Raw genomic sequence first — 14134 nt, forward strand, 5'->3', positions numbered from 1 at the left:
TTCCATTTTCATTGATATAACCCTTAAAAGTTTAGACCTAATGCTTCTCTTATCACATGAATGATCCTGCTTTTGTCATAATAATATTGGCTTTGACTGCACGATTCCCAAAAATAATTTACTTTTCCCATCATCATGCCTTATGAGAGAAGATAAACTTGTAAGCAAAATCCAAAATTCACTCTTAATACCCGTTTTAAAATTAATCTCAGATAAGAGATATAACAAAGCACAACCTGAGAATGACTTTGCAAGATATTTCAGGTTGTGACAGATTCTAGTCCTGTTTTTGATCTTACTGCATCTTTCAGATCATACAATATATACTCCTGTATAAGTATCAAATGACAAAAGCAAGAACCAAACTATTTTTGAGGAAAGAAGTTAAAAAATGATCGTGCCTAGAACTCAGACTAATACTTCACAAGGAAGGTATTGCAGACTTTTCTGACTATGGGGATGAAGACAGAAACAAGATAATACATTTTCAGCTAGGAAAGATTCTGTGGTCTACGTTTGTAATTCTGAATGAGAACACTAGTAATTTTTGCCCTTAGAATTTATTAATTTTTAGAGGGGGCAAAAAACCCCCCAAACATTTGGCTGCTGTCTGTCACTCAGGTTCTCTATTACAGACTTGAAATTAGCAAGATCAGACTAATAGACTTTAAAATACCATACACCAAACCTTTTAATGGACTGCTGAATTGGTAACTGGACTTTTAACTAAACGGACCACCTTTTATGAACTATTATAAAATAAAGTCATAGAAATCAGCCTAGAGGGATGGAACAGAATGTGATGTGCAAGCGTATAAATGTATTTCAATAGCTACATAACTTTATATTTATGAGAGATGATAAAACATCTGCCACTCTTTTATCCTGCTCATACTGAATATTTAATATAAAATTGGCGATCCTGTTGTTCTGTGAAAAATACTTTAAAAAGAGGCATCCTAGAGACCTAATTACATATAAGCACCGCAGTTAATTAAGATATGTATTGCTCATCTGTTGAACAGTCATTTTTGCAAAATTAATTACAGCTTTGTTCACTGTATTCTGCAGTGATGAATACTAATATTTAAATTTCATATCAGTATAACTCAAAATTTAAAGATATTAAGAACATGAATTTTCATAGCCCTCTTTGATGTATGTATTTTTATGCCCACTTTACATTCCCCATCAAAGAACAGAGGCATGGGATGGCTCCCCAAAGCCAAATATTTAAGTACCAAACCAAGATTAAAATTTTAAATTTCACAGCATCCAATTCAATGGGTACTCTTTTAAGCCACCTTGTTCTTCTGAAAAAAGAGAAGAATTAATTGGTAACTACAGATAGTGCCATTGCAAAACAAGAAATGCTTCATATTAGTAAATGTACATGGAAACGAATATAAAACCAAAGAAAGATACTGTCACCAAGAACATAACGTTGTTGAAAAGTAATTTCTAAGGCCCAGTCTGTCCCATATAACACTAAGGTTTTCTCTTTGACTTTCTTTTTAAAGAAAAGAATTTCTGTATAATAAAGGTAATTGTCAAAAATAAGCATGGTTGACATCACAAAATGTAGTAAGTTTGCATGCATGCTGAATGTGTTTAAAAAACACATTACAAAGCACAAACACATGGGTTTAAGTCAGGCATAGTCCAATCATGATAAAGCTTTTTGCCTAACCTTTATAGAACTTACTCTGATAGGAAGTACGGATCCGTTTCGTTAAATCTGGATAAAAGTTAGACAGGCCACGCATGCAAAAGTTGTCTTTGGAACATGCCAGTACACCAGCATCAGCAGCAGGCAGAGGAAAGAGAGAAAAAACAGTCTAAAGTGAAAGGAAGTGATATCATAACCAGCATCTAGAACAGCCAAGGTGAAGAAATTTCAGCAGATGCTTACCTTCCAATTGGGAGATATAACAAGAAAAATAATCAAAAAAGTAAAGGATGTGGGATGGATGGTGAGAAAGCAGCTGAGGCTTTTTTTAGATGCATAGTTTCTATGAGCAATCTAGAAGTTGCAATCCTTCTCAGCGGTCATTTATCCACAGTGGGCTCCATTCTGGCAGCACTGGATAGCTGGAATGATGCCTTAAAGGATTGGCCCAGACTGCCACTGACAGAGAAAACCCCTCTGTGATACAGTGCTTATAACAGCTTTTTCTACATGAGCAATCCTCCACCTTTTGTACAGAGTTCTGAAGCATGTTGTTTGTGGCTAGCTGCTCACATTTCTTAGGGAGCTGCTGTGAGGCTGGCTGAAACCAGACAGAGAAGCTGAAGGTAACTTGAAGCTGCTCGTCTCTTCTCTCCTCAGCTGTGCCAAATTTACATATTTAACACTTGGCACAGATGGGAACTAAGCTTGCCATGATTAAATGCATGGAAAGTGAGATAAATGGTCTTTCAGGAGCAGAAGTAGGCCTGAAGACTTGTATTTTATTCTAAAAATTTTCCTCTAGATTTTATTTCCTTTTTGGAGTGTAAACACATTCCCAATTAAAAAAAAACTCCTATAATTCTATGGAGAAGTAGGACTTGATTCAGTGCAGGTCCTGCTGATGAAAATGCTGATGGCATAAACCCACTATAATCTGTTGCTTCTATAATTTTAGGGTTAGATTTAAAATTCCACATTTTCAAAGATATTTTAAAATCTAGTTCTAAAACTTCACAGCTATGAAAAACACATTTCATAATTGTGTCTAACTCTTGGATGTTACTATGGAATATGTCAAGTGGAAAGACTTGAAACAGATGATCTGACTTTTTCTCATACAAATAAATGTTTATACAAGGAAATGTTTGGATAACCAACAAAGTATGGTAAAATTTAGCTCTACTGAAGTACTAATATTTCTAGTACACAACACATAACAACAGTTATGACTTACTTGATCCTCTTAGCATCAAATTTTAAAACGGATTGTTAGGTTTATATTAAGAACTTCACTAATGAAGCACTAATGAAGTGCTTAATTTGAGCTCCTTGCGTTAGCTACATAACATGCCTCCCAGGTGTTACACATCTCTAAACACAGCTGACTATTCAAATGAATAGCTCCTGGCAGAAAATACATTTAAGCTTAAATTGAAGTCTTACTTATTGGTATGAACTTATTGAAACCAGAAAGAAAATAGCATACAAACTACACATCAAGTGACTGCCAGAAAAACAATTTATTACTCTGCTCATTTTGATTTTTTACAGACTCAGCTAAGGGAATTACTTGCTGACCTCCATCCCAAAAGGAAAAAAAACAACTTCACAAAACATTTTATTTCTGAGAAAATGCCCGCATCTAGAGCATGTCAAGTTTCTTTTGCCAAGTTATAGAAACTCCATTGGCCGGCAAATAGTCATGCATTCCAAAAGCACTAGAAAAAGCCACAGGCAAAAAAACCAAAGAAACATACCAGGCTCATAAGCACAATGATTTATTTCCTACCTGCAGCAAACTGCCTGCTCTTGCGGGGTGAGCGGGGCTGCCGCTGGTACGGATCACTGGACCCATAGAGGTCGAGGGTGCCCATGCTCAGCAGGACTGTCTTCTGCATGAAATCCACTACTGCCAAACCATTGCAGTTCCCAAAAGCCACTCTGCAAAGAGAAATGTCCCTCAAAAGTGTTAGCAATGTGTAATTAAATCCTGAAAACAATAATAATAATTATTATGAATAGTGCACAAACCTTTTCTTCAGGAACTACTCAAGCTCAGGTTCTTTGTTTCTTACAGATTTGTAATCCTAAATTTTAAAAACTGTTTTCTAAATTAATTTTCCAGAAAGCAGTTACAACTTCTACCATCTTTCTGAATCAAACACATTGCAGTAATGTCTAAATTTTGCTTTATTGAACAATATAATTCTAATGATAATTATATCAATTAAGACTAAAAATTGGGACACAGATATTAAAAAGTGGTTATGCATTTATATAAAATACAAATTAAAATATAAATACAAATACATTTAAAAAATTCTTTTAAAACTAAATGTTAATGAAAAATGAAATATATTAGGCTGTATTGTGGAGATACCCAAATCTGAAAAGCATTTATAAAATTTCCTTCCAACTCTGTCAGCTTATCTACAGCAGAGATTTCTGTTAAAACAGTCTCCACACCCCACTGAAATACTTCTGCAAATGCATTTTGATGGTGGTTTGATTTATGGGCAAGATCTCTCCCCTTCTGCATCAGACTGCAGTTTTAAATTCCAGACAGAAAGGATTGCAGGTACAGCCACAAAGAAACTCAAAACACCAAACTATCTTCAATCATATTCAGAATCACTTGCTATCAGGTTCTATAATTTTCTGCACAGAAGCATAAAAGCACTTAATTCACACTAAAAGTGAGCTGTGCACTCACCTCCACCTAACTCTTCTTAATGTATCTCCAAAATATCTGAAAGGAATTTGTGTATGGAAAAACAACAATGCAAAAGGAAAGTAATGAGGTGCAGGGAAAGCAGGGTAGCTAGAAAATTTTCTTCTGTCCTACCTTTTCTTACACTGCTTCTGTTATAAAAAAGAGGGTTCCATATAGCAAATAAAAAATAATACATAAAGAAAAATGAAATTATTTTCCCTCAATTGTCAAACTAGCAAATTAAGGCACCATGTGCAGCAGTGCCTTGAATTCTACTGGTTGTTAGTACACTGTGTTTAGTCTCAACACTGACTGCAGTACAGCATCTATGGAAATACTATGGATGCACTTTGACTTTTCTCCATTGGTTTTTTTTCCCTGATTTGTGTCCCTCAGGGGCCCATACTGGGACCAGTACAGCTAAATGTCTTTGCTAGTGACAGAGACAATGGAATGGAGGGCATCCTCAGTAAATCTGCAGACAGCACCAAGCTGAGATGTGCCTGAGGGACAAGAACCATCCAGAAGGACCTGGACAAGCTTGAGAAAATGGCTCATGTGAATGGGGGCAATGGTTTTAGACTAAGGATTAATTCTATGTGTTCATAAGTTACTGCATTCTGGGAGGAGAAAAAAAAAGCAAGTGTCAATCTCATCTATTAGTAGTTTAGGGAAAAAAAAGTCATTTGCACTTTGAAAATAATTAACCTGAGATTAAATAATTTTCGAAAACATGAGTCACAAGAAGAGCTAGTGAACATTCACACCCCTGGTCAGCAAATTAACAAAATGTATAATTTCCTGGTCTGTATTTTTCTAAACTCCTCTAATTTCACGCATAAGCATTGATCTGATATTTCTTATACCCAAACAAATGAGTTTAAAAAAGAATCTGAAGTTGCTCATTAATAACACTTCTGAGGATGGATAAAAAAACTCTAGACAGCCATTACTATTAGCAAGGCTTAAGATAAGTTGCTAATAACCAAGTCCTTATGAAATCAAAAACAAAATGAATTTCTCAGTTTTGAGCAATCAACAGAATTAGTTGCTAGGTGATGTCCTATTCTGTTGGTATCTTTCACAGAAATGTCATAAAACCCTCATCAGACATTTCTGGACAATTAATATGCAGATTAGCTGAAAACTGTTACCCCATGAGCCAGTAATAAATTTTCAGTCACCGCTTTCAGTACAACAGAACCTACTTCAAAACAAATTTATTATTTTTATTTAACCTTGTTCCTCAAGTTTAACCTAATTCTTGAATTGTAATTGAAGCATTTTGCAAGACAACATGAAGAAGTTTTTGATGATTCATTTCAACATAAATAAAACAGGTGTTAATACTTTTAATTTGTAGCCTTGGTACTGTTATAAGTAAACCAATTACATTAAATAAAATTTTGCAGTGTCTGAAATCTTTCATCTTTACTGGGAATAAAGGTTTTTTTGCATCATACTTTATTCCTGTTTCATGGCTGCAGTATAACAGTTCCAGAAATCATAGTAATTTAATTAAAAGAATACTGGAAACAGACTCTCCAGAACACACACCATTTTATGCCTTTGACCTAGTTAAACTGATGGGTGTATGAAGAAAAATTAGGCAAACGATGACCCAAATAATTCTACGATTAGCATGGCAAAAACTACATGCTCTCAGGCTTCATGCTGAAGTGGAATAGGTTTCTCCACATGGTGAAGACAGATAACAGGTGACAAAGTAGTAAACAAAAATTCTGATGAACGAAAGGCCTTGTCATAGGCCTGAGGAAAAAGAGTGACAAGACAAAGAAAGAGAGAAGAGAGTCTGCAGAAAAAAATGTAAGGAAAAAGATCTTTATTGGGTAGATTTTGTAGGAAAGTTAAATTCAGGTTATCAGCCTACTTTATTCATACATGCGTTTATTTCTGAAACATTCTTGTACTTAGCTTATGGTGCTTTAAAGGAGACTGTCCCATAATCTATTATTGCTCTTAGCAAATGAAACAATTTAAAGCTCTTGATTGAATCAATCAGTGGTTTAGCAAACCAGAATGACCATTAGGAGAACCACAACTTATCAGAGCAGTTTACAAGTGATAGAATGGTGTGATCATTCAGATGCTGCCTTGAGGTCTGAGACCTGGAAGGGAGAAAAACCTAACAATTTGCACAAGTGACAAATGTATCAGGGTATGGTAAAGAAAAGAAACCCCTAGAATTCATTAATAGGAAATGGTCTAGAAATTCAGGCTGAAAACTTGAAAAAACAGGCCCCAGAAGACAGTATTTTTGCAGAAATGTAAAAACTCTGCATTAAATGGCCTAAGTTTCTGAAAAGAGTCCAGTGACTTACTGAAAATCAGCAGGAGTCAGCACCTAACACCAATTACAGCCAATAGTTTTACTGGAGTAACACCTACAGGGAAAACCATTTTAATGTATCAGGGTGACTCTCAGTAAGGGAAAACATTAAAAATTTGCAAATAAACTGAACCTGAGGAAACAATTACACACACTCATTTGCATCGCCATCCAGAATACAGCATTTAAATGCTCCCTTTTCAATTTTCAATTTCAGGTCACCAATTCTTGTGCAAGCAGACATTAGCACAGACATAAAAATGCTGCTCTCAGAAGACAATTTCCAACTAAAATATGATGTAATGAAAAATGGTATTTAACAGTTAATCACTTCACCATTTTCCATTAAATGCATTTCACCTTGGTGAACCTTTCAAAATAACTTTGAAAATTACAGATTTGAAATGCAATTAGATCTTATTTGAAAGGATGGAAAGAATTATGTGAAAAGATTCAGTCTTTTAAATAGGATTAGTAAAAATATTGGCAAGAATGGCAGTTTAACATCCCATATTACAATCTCTGTGTCAGTTCAAATAACTCTCCCCCAAGAATCTGATTTACAGCATCTTTTGAATACTTTGCTTTGACCTTAATTGTCAGTGGGAAATTTCAAAGTATAGTTGGAAAACATGAGATTTAGGGCAATAAACAATAAATCAATGCAACCTTAATTCTGAGTTACTTACAGTCCATAAGCAGAGTTTACAGCAAGACTGGTAATCTGTTGTGGAGGCTCACCATCCACCCACACCAACTGGATAACCAGATCTGCCTGGTAGCCAGGAGGCATCCGCACAGGTCGAGCCTTAACGCTAAGAAGAAGAGGTACAAAATAAGAACAAACAAACAAACACTGGGCCATGAAAAACAACTGATTTGCATCATTATGAATTGTCAACTTGAACAGAAAACCTAAAGTACTTTATTTTGAGACTTTGAAAAAGGGCATTTCTGTGTATTTGGAACTTTTGCCTTATGAAGCAAAGCATGACAGAAAAATGTAAAGAGGCGAGTGAAGATGAGAAGATACACCTTTCTGCAGTGGTCCCCACCAGAGCATATTAAAATTTATGGACTTGACAAATCTATTTGTCCATGTAGTGCAAACAAGTCCTGTTTTACTTCTAAGAGCATAATCACCTATTATGTGAATGAATGGTTCCTACACCAAATCTGATGTAACTATTAACACCTGTTCCTACTGCATTATGGCAAGTTCAGTGACTTGCAAAGCAGGTAGTGAAGGTGTACATTTTAAGGGGAAATCTAAGAGCTGAACACCTCTGTATGACTGCTTTATGTGCTTTTTTGAGTGGTACAACCATGTGGGATACGCTGGAAGAAATCATTATGCAATAACAGCAATACTTTGAGGTATTCACGTTAGTCATTAGTACATTCACGCTGTAGTAGTAATTTACAGGAAAAACCCACTAGTCAGTGCATTTTCACTGTACCTGTTACTGGTGAGGGTGAGTGTGTTGCATCCCTTTGCACATAGGCATAAAATAGGGTAGTATACTTTATGAGAAAGTCATTCCTCATCTATCCTCTAAATGCATTTCCTTAACAGCAGCTTGGCACACTCTCTGTTCTATTTCTTTTCCCTGCAGTACTCTTCAGACCTTACATGTGTATTTGTCTGGAGCAGTAATCAGGCACTTGGCTTGGATATTGTTGTAGGAAAGACATGACAGTGCAGTTCAGCAAGTGCTCAACCCACTACAGTTGGCAATAGCTTTGTATTGTTGTTTTCTATCAACAGCAAACCTCTGCTCAGAGTTTTGCAATTTCTGACCTGTTCTGCTGGCACTAAAGCTTTGCCATTTTCTTAGTTCATATGATACACAGCCACGAGCATTTTTGAAGTGATGCTATTCATAACCTTAAAGAAGCAAGCCCTGGATTACCCAGGAGTATTCGTGCTGAGAACAAAGGTGTGAAAATCTGTGAACTCAAGCTGCCAAGGGAGAGGGGTCCTTGGAGACCAGGATAAACTGAAACTACAGATAGGAGTTGTATACAGTAAAGATGTATCATTTTCAAAGAAACTTCACAGCAAGCAGAAGCTAAATATTTTACAAACAATCTTTCAGAGTATCTTTGTGATGGAGCCCTTCAACTCCTCATGTCTGTGGATAAGCCTTTAAGAGGCATAACAGTGGTGGTCCTTCCATCTTGTACCTCATTTGCAGCTTTCAGCTCCTGCCCTTTAAAATGTTAGAAAAATATAGAACAGGTAAATGAAATCCAAGAACCAGGACTTAGTCTAATGCCCTTTCAGTTGAGCTTTCCATCCATATTTTCTAATGGATAACTGACGGTGTGGCAGAACACAAGAGGAAAGCATGGTGCTCCAACAAGTATCTGTCAAAGCAAGAATCCATTTCCTTCCTCTAAACAAGCTACCATGAGACTGACAATGGCTGCAGAAGTAATTCTGATCTTCTAACACATGTTTTTTAATGTGGTACTACTTTTCCAATGTGTTTTTAATGGCATCCTGAAAAAATTCGAGAACTGCAAGTACCTTCTAAGTTTTCTATTGGATTGCTGTCACTTCAGGGGAAAAAGCAAACACATTTCCCTCTAAATATTTTTCACTATAAATTTGAGGATCTGCTTTGATAAAAATGGATATTATTTTACAAGGATTTTCTCTAAGCATATAATAAACTGTAGGTGGTGACAGACTATAATAATGGAGTAAAATAATTTCAGATTTAATGATTCAGGTTGTCATTCCCATGTTTCCTGTGACATCTTCCTCCTTAAGAATCTTTGAGCTGTTTCTCTTGTCTCCCCGACCATCCTGCTCAAACAGTAATGCAGATATTCAGTTCTGCACCTTGTTTTGGATGGCTTTTTATCTGAAGTGTTTATAATAAAAGCCTAAAGAGACTGCAGGAGTATGAGCAGAAGGAATGTAGACATTTCAGTGATTTCCTTGACACTTTCTTGTTATGCTACACTGAATTTCATTGTTGCAAAGTTTTGGTTTTTAGTTGTTTTCACAAGATATTCACAGTTCCTTATCACTTTGGAGTTACTTGAAGCTACTGTCAAAACCCTTGACTGACCTAATTTTGGGATGATACTAGAAGTCTGGGAACAAAGACTGACATTCTGGGTTCAGCTTTATGATAACAGCATTTACATCAAAAGTATTTATCTGCATAATCACAAACCCATTGGTTTCTTAGGTTTTTACTGCTGCCTATTTCACTGCAAAATCTTCTGAAAGAAGCAAAAACAATATTTATTCCATACTGCTGCCTGTCTCTCTTGGTAACAGTTACTTTTGATTTGAGAAAAGTGCCAAGTTTTCATTACTTCAGTCCCTTCAATTACTTTCTTCCTAGTAGCTATTCACAGACACAAACACATTCAGTCATTCTGACTTCTGGCTAGAAAAAATTGTGTAGTGTGGACTGCCATTCATTTGTAAAAACGTTGAGAAGCAGATATGAAAATAAACATAATGGAGCCAGTTAGGTATATGTGCAAGATTTTATGTGCATTATCAATATAGCTCAAGCTATGCACTCACCCTCCATGTGCAGCTGCTGGCAGCTTTACATTAATGTTGTTCTATTTTAGATTCTATCCTGCTGCCCACCTGAATGACTTGCATATAAAGTCAACAGCAACACCCTGGTCTTTTCTGGCTTTTTCCAGTGTTTTCAGCACTACTTTCATTTTACCACCATAATTCTGTTTAGATCAGAAGCTCTTAGACAGACAAGGCCTGCGGACCCAGCTAAGGTCTGGGGGAAAAGTGAAGATATTTGTATGTCTTTCCTGAGAAGGATAATAGCATTCATAAGTATATTTTTATCTAAATGTAGGAGTATGCCAGCAGTTCTAGCGGTATAATTACTCTGACTTTGAAAAATCACTTCTCAGTCAAAATAAGACTATAGTTCCCTTGTCTAAAATTTGACAAAAATCTATTGGCCAGCTTAATCTGAGATTATTGGAGATAAGAAAACTTCTAAAAAGTAACAGGCTGAACCTCTGTGGGTTCATTACAACTTTTCTGCCTCCAACATCAACAATTCCTTTCTTTCACAGACAAAATCAAGTAAGAATCTCTTAAGCAAAACTCTTAGCCAGTGAAAACATTAAATGATTGCATTCTTCCTGATATCAATGTCATAAATAGAGTTCACATTTGGATTTTTTAAATAACTAATCTCTGCCTCTTCTGTTGATTTTCATACTTCAAATTAATGATTAAACTGAGGTCTGAAGTTCAACTGCCTGACTGAATGAGATGGACAAATGAACAGAATGCCAAAAAATACTGTTAATTTTACAAAGACAATATCACAATATTGCTTTTAAATGCTAATGCCATTTTCAGGAGCCAAGCAGCCCAAAGTAGCAAATCAGGAAATGTTCATTTTAACTGCTTCTGAAATAATTGAGGCATTTAAAAGATTTAATAATAATTGGACCAAAATAATAATGAATTCACCAAAACGAGAGCAATCCTTGTCAGCAATGCACTCTAATTGCTGGAAAATTACAGTTTTTATAGAGTTTTGTACAGAATTACTGTTTTAAGCTATTCAAATCCATAATTATCTGCCTTAATGATAAGAACATATTAATCTATTCCAAAACAGTGACAATGTATTTTAGCAGAAAACAATTTGCTTTTTTCCCAAAGATTAAACAAATATACACTTCCATACAATGCGATTGTTTTATGATTATACATTTTAAAGAATATTTCAAAAGTATGAACACAGTTTCCATGCCTTACACACCATAAAATGCATACAGTTCTTTAATTAAAAAAAAATCCAGTAGTATATTAATTAATCAAGGAGAGAAAGCTTTGCATATGCTGGCTTTTATAAAAGTTTCTTCATGAACTACCCTCAGAAATTCCTTGAAGATGTACTCCTAGATCACACTGGAAAATGGCAGTCAAACCTTCACTATAACAGTTTATATTCTTCACAATTACTTCTATCCTTTTAAAAATCCTTTATTGATAATTTTGCCTTAATTATTTTGTTTGTTTTGTTATTTTGTTTGTTGTTTCTTCTCATTTTGTGCCACATACATATAAGAAATCTCTTTTTCTGGGGAGTTGAGGGATTGACTAACAGATAATAAGAATGCTTTTTAGAAAGATCAATATTTAAACAATGGCATAAACTTACCTAAGACATGGGATACTGTCCTTCATTGTTCCTTCACATGCTACAGTGTTGGTACTGCCTGAAAGGCTCTTCAAAGAAGGAAGCTGGGAGGAGGCATCTGGGAATGGAGGATTTGTTTCTGGTTCAGGAGTGATGATGTCTTCTACTTCAGACTGAAGTCGTACCTCTAATGACTTAAATAAATAAAAAGCTAAGTTTTCATTTTATAAGGAAAGCTGCTGAAAGTTCTATTACTTTCAAATAAATATCAATATGCCTTTTTTTTTCTTTAAATAACCCCCATTTATCATTATAATTTGCAGGCAAAGACTACTGTCATTTGTTATTTATACAGAGTAACAGCATCAGATAGGACTAGAAGGATCACCAACTCTGCCCCCTGATTATTTCTACAGCAGAGTCTCTAAGAGACAAGTTTTATCCAGGATGGATAAGCCTGACAGTGTGAATAGTACATAAACTTCATTTGTCCATAGGTGGGGCCAGGAAATCAAAGATTACAGCACAGACAGCCCTGTATTCCTTAGAATGAACATGAGTTTGGCGGATTTTAGAAAGAAAAATTCAAACTAGTTACTTTTTGCTCTCCTTCTGGCCTCTCTAGAAATGGAAAAAGAGGCCAAACCGCCCTACAATTCTCTCCACTAATTTAGGAAATGATAACTGAGGACTCCAGGGAGGAACTGGACAGGAAGTTCAAATCTAGGTAAGTAAATACTGAACAATTCTTTCTATCTCATGAGTTGCCCAAGGAAATCTGCATTTTGAAAGAATAAAAACCAAGGTACAGCTCTCAAAGAGACAAGGTCTGGGGGTTACTAGCTGAACAGTAATTTCAGTGCTTCTACCTTCAAAGGAATAGAAGTAATTGCAGAGGTAGACACTGCAAGCTCAATCTTAGTGATCTTTCACTGAGACATCATCTGTACCAGAATGAAGATTAACAAAATAGCTAAATTTCATGAGAATTGGGAGATAAAGGTGAGTAGTACTGAAGGGTCATGTGTTTCTCAACCATAGTGCTAAAACACACAATATTTCAGAAAGAAGAGACTGTTAAACCAGGAGAGAGAGTCCTTTCTCAAAATTTCCCTTTTGTGTTCTCCTTTCAAAATCCATGGATATTTTGTGCCTGAATCAGTTAAAGAAACCTACAAACAACATTTGCCTTCAAAGACAAATGAGTGAAATATTGAGTTCAGGAAAATCTAATCTGGAAGTAATTGCAGCTGACTGAAACAATTTATAATGCTGTTTAATCTTTATGCAGGACTGGAGTAACTCTTGAAGAGTATGTTCTTCTGCTTGCCATGTCAGAAGTGCATCACTCTTCTTTGAATGTTTTTCTGCATGTATTCCTTTTTCTACTAAAGTTAATTTTGCAAAGTTCTAGCTGTTGTGCATTTGAAGAGAGAAGGAAAAATTCAGGCCAAAAACATGACTATAAATTTGTCTTCTGTTTTTGTCCCTGCTTTGGTTGGACCTTAGGAGGATTACAGAAATCATGAACTGATTTATTTTGACACAGAGTAAAGATATTTTTGAGGGATCTCATCACTGGGCTTATCGATTCCCCTTTCCACATTCAAATGAGTGTAAACTTTTTTCCTGTGTTTCTTCTCAAGAGATTTGAAGAGGAGCTTCACTGAGGAAAGACTGCTCACTGAGAAAGTGATCATGTTTAATTAATAGATCCTTTTGAGACAGGATGGAGTGGATTCAGATAAGAAAACAAAAATAACAGCAGTAAATGTTCTTTATATAACTGCATGGCAATGACTCCAATGTTGGATATGAAGCAGAATTTGTCACATGCACACTCCTTGCCTCCAGAATCTGGTATGAAATGATGCAAATAATACTTCTGTTGAGGAAATTCCAGGCATAGCCTATGCCCCTGAGGCATATTCAGCTGCAGACTTCCCCACTACACAGAGCAACCTTTGAGTAGCCCCCAACTTCCCATTTGCCACAGCAAAAACATTACAACACTGACATCAGGGCAGTCCAACCAATGTGGGGGCCTTAAAATCCTGGATTTGGAGATTGAACTCAAGGTAAATTCAGCCTGACTGATAAGGAAGGGAGGACACAAAGTTCTTTGTGCCTCAGGCAGCAAAGAAATCCGGAGATTGGCTAGCTCAGTCTCAATACAGACAAAAACACACAGCCTAAAGTCAGGTACAGATTCCTGTATAAAGAATTCCATACTTTTGATT

At 35.8% G+C, this 14134-nt stretch overlaps 1 protein-coding gene across 6 annotated transcripts in view; it reads right to left on the reverse strand.

Moving 5' to 3' along the window:
* STXBP5L (syntaxin binding protein 5L) overlaps positions 1-14134 on the reverse strand; it is a 180383-nt gene that overhangs the window by 41739 nt on the left and 124510 nt on the right. For 4 of the 6 annotated variants that reach the window (XM_058044368.1, XM_058044390.1, XM_058044360.1 and 1 more), the window contains exons 16-19: positions 11916-12088; positions 7425-7550; positions 3462-3613; positions 1706-1777 (exon numbers count right to left, since the gene is read on the reverse strand). In XM_058044368.1, the coding sequence (XP_057900351.1) occupies positions 1706-1777; positions 3462-3613; positions 7425-7550; positions 11916-12088 (523 nt within the window). The remainder of the gene's footprint in view (positions 1-1705; positions 1778-3461; positions 3614-7424; positions 7551-11915; positions 12089-14134) is intronic. The other 2 variants (XM_058044401.1, XM_058044382.1) reach the window with 1 other exon arrangement.

Source organism: Melospiza georgiana, chromosome 2, assembly GCF_028018845.1.
Source record: "Melospiza georgiana isolate bMelGeo1 chromosome 2, bMelGeo1.pri, whole genome shotgun sequence".
NCBI classification, from domain to species: Eukaryota; Metazoa; Chordata; class Aves; order Passeriformes; family Passerellidae; genus Melospiza; species Melospiza georgiana.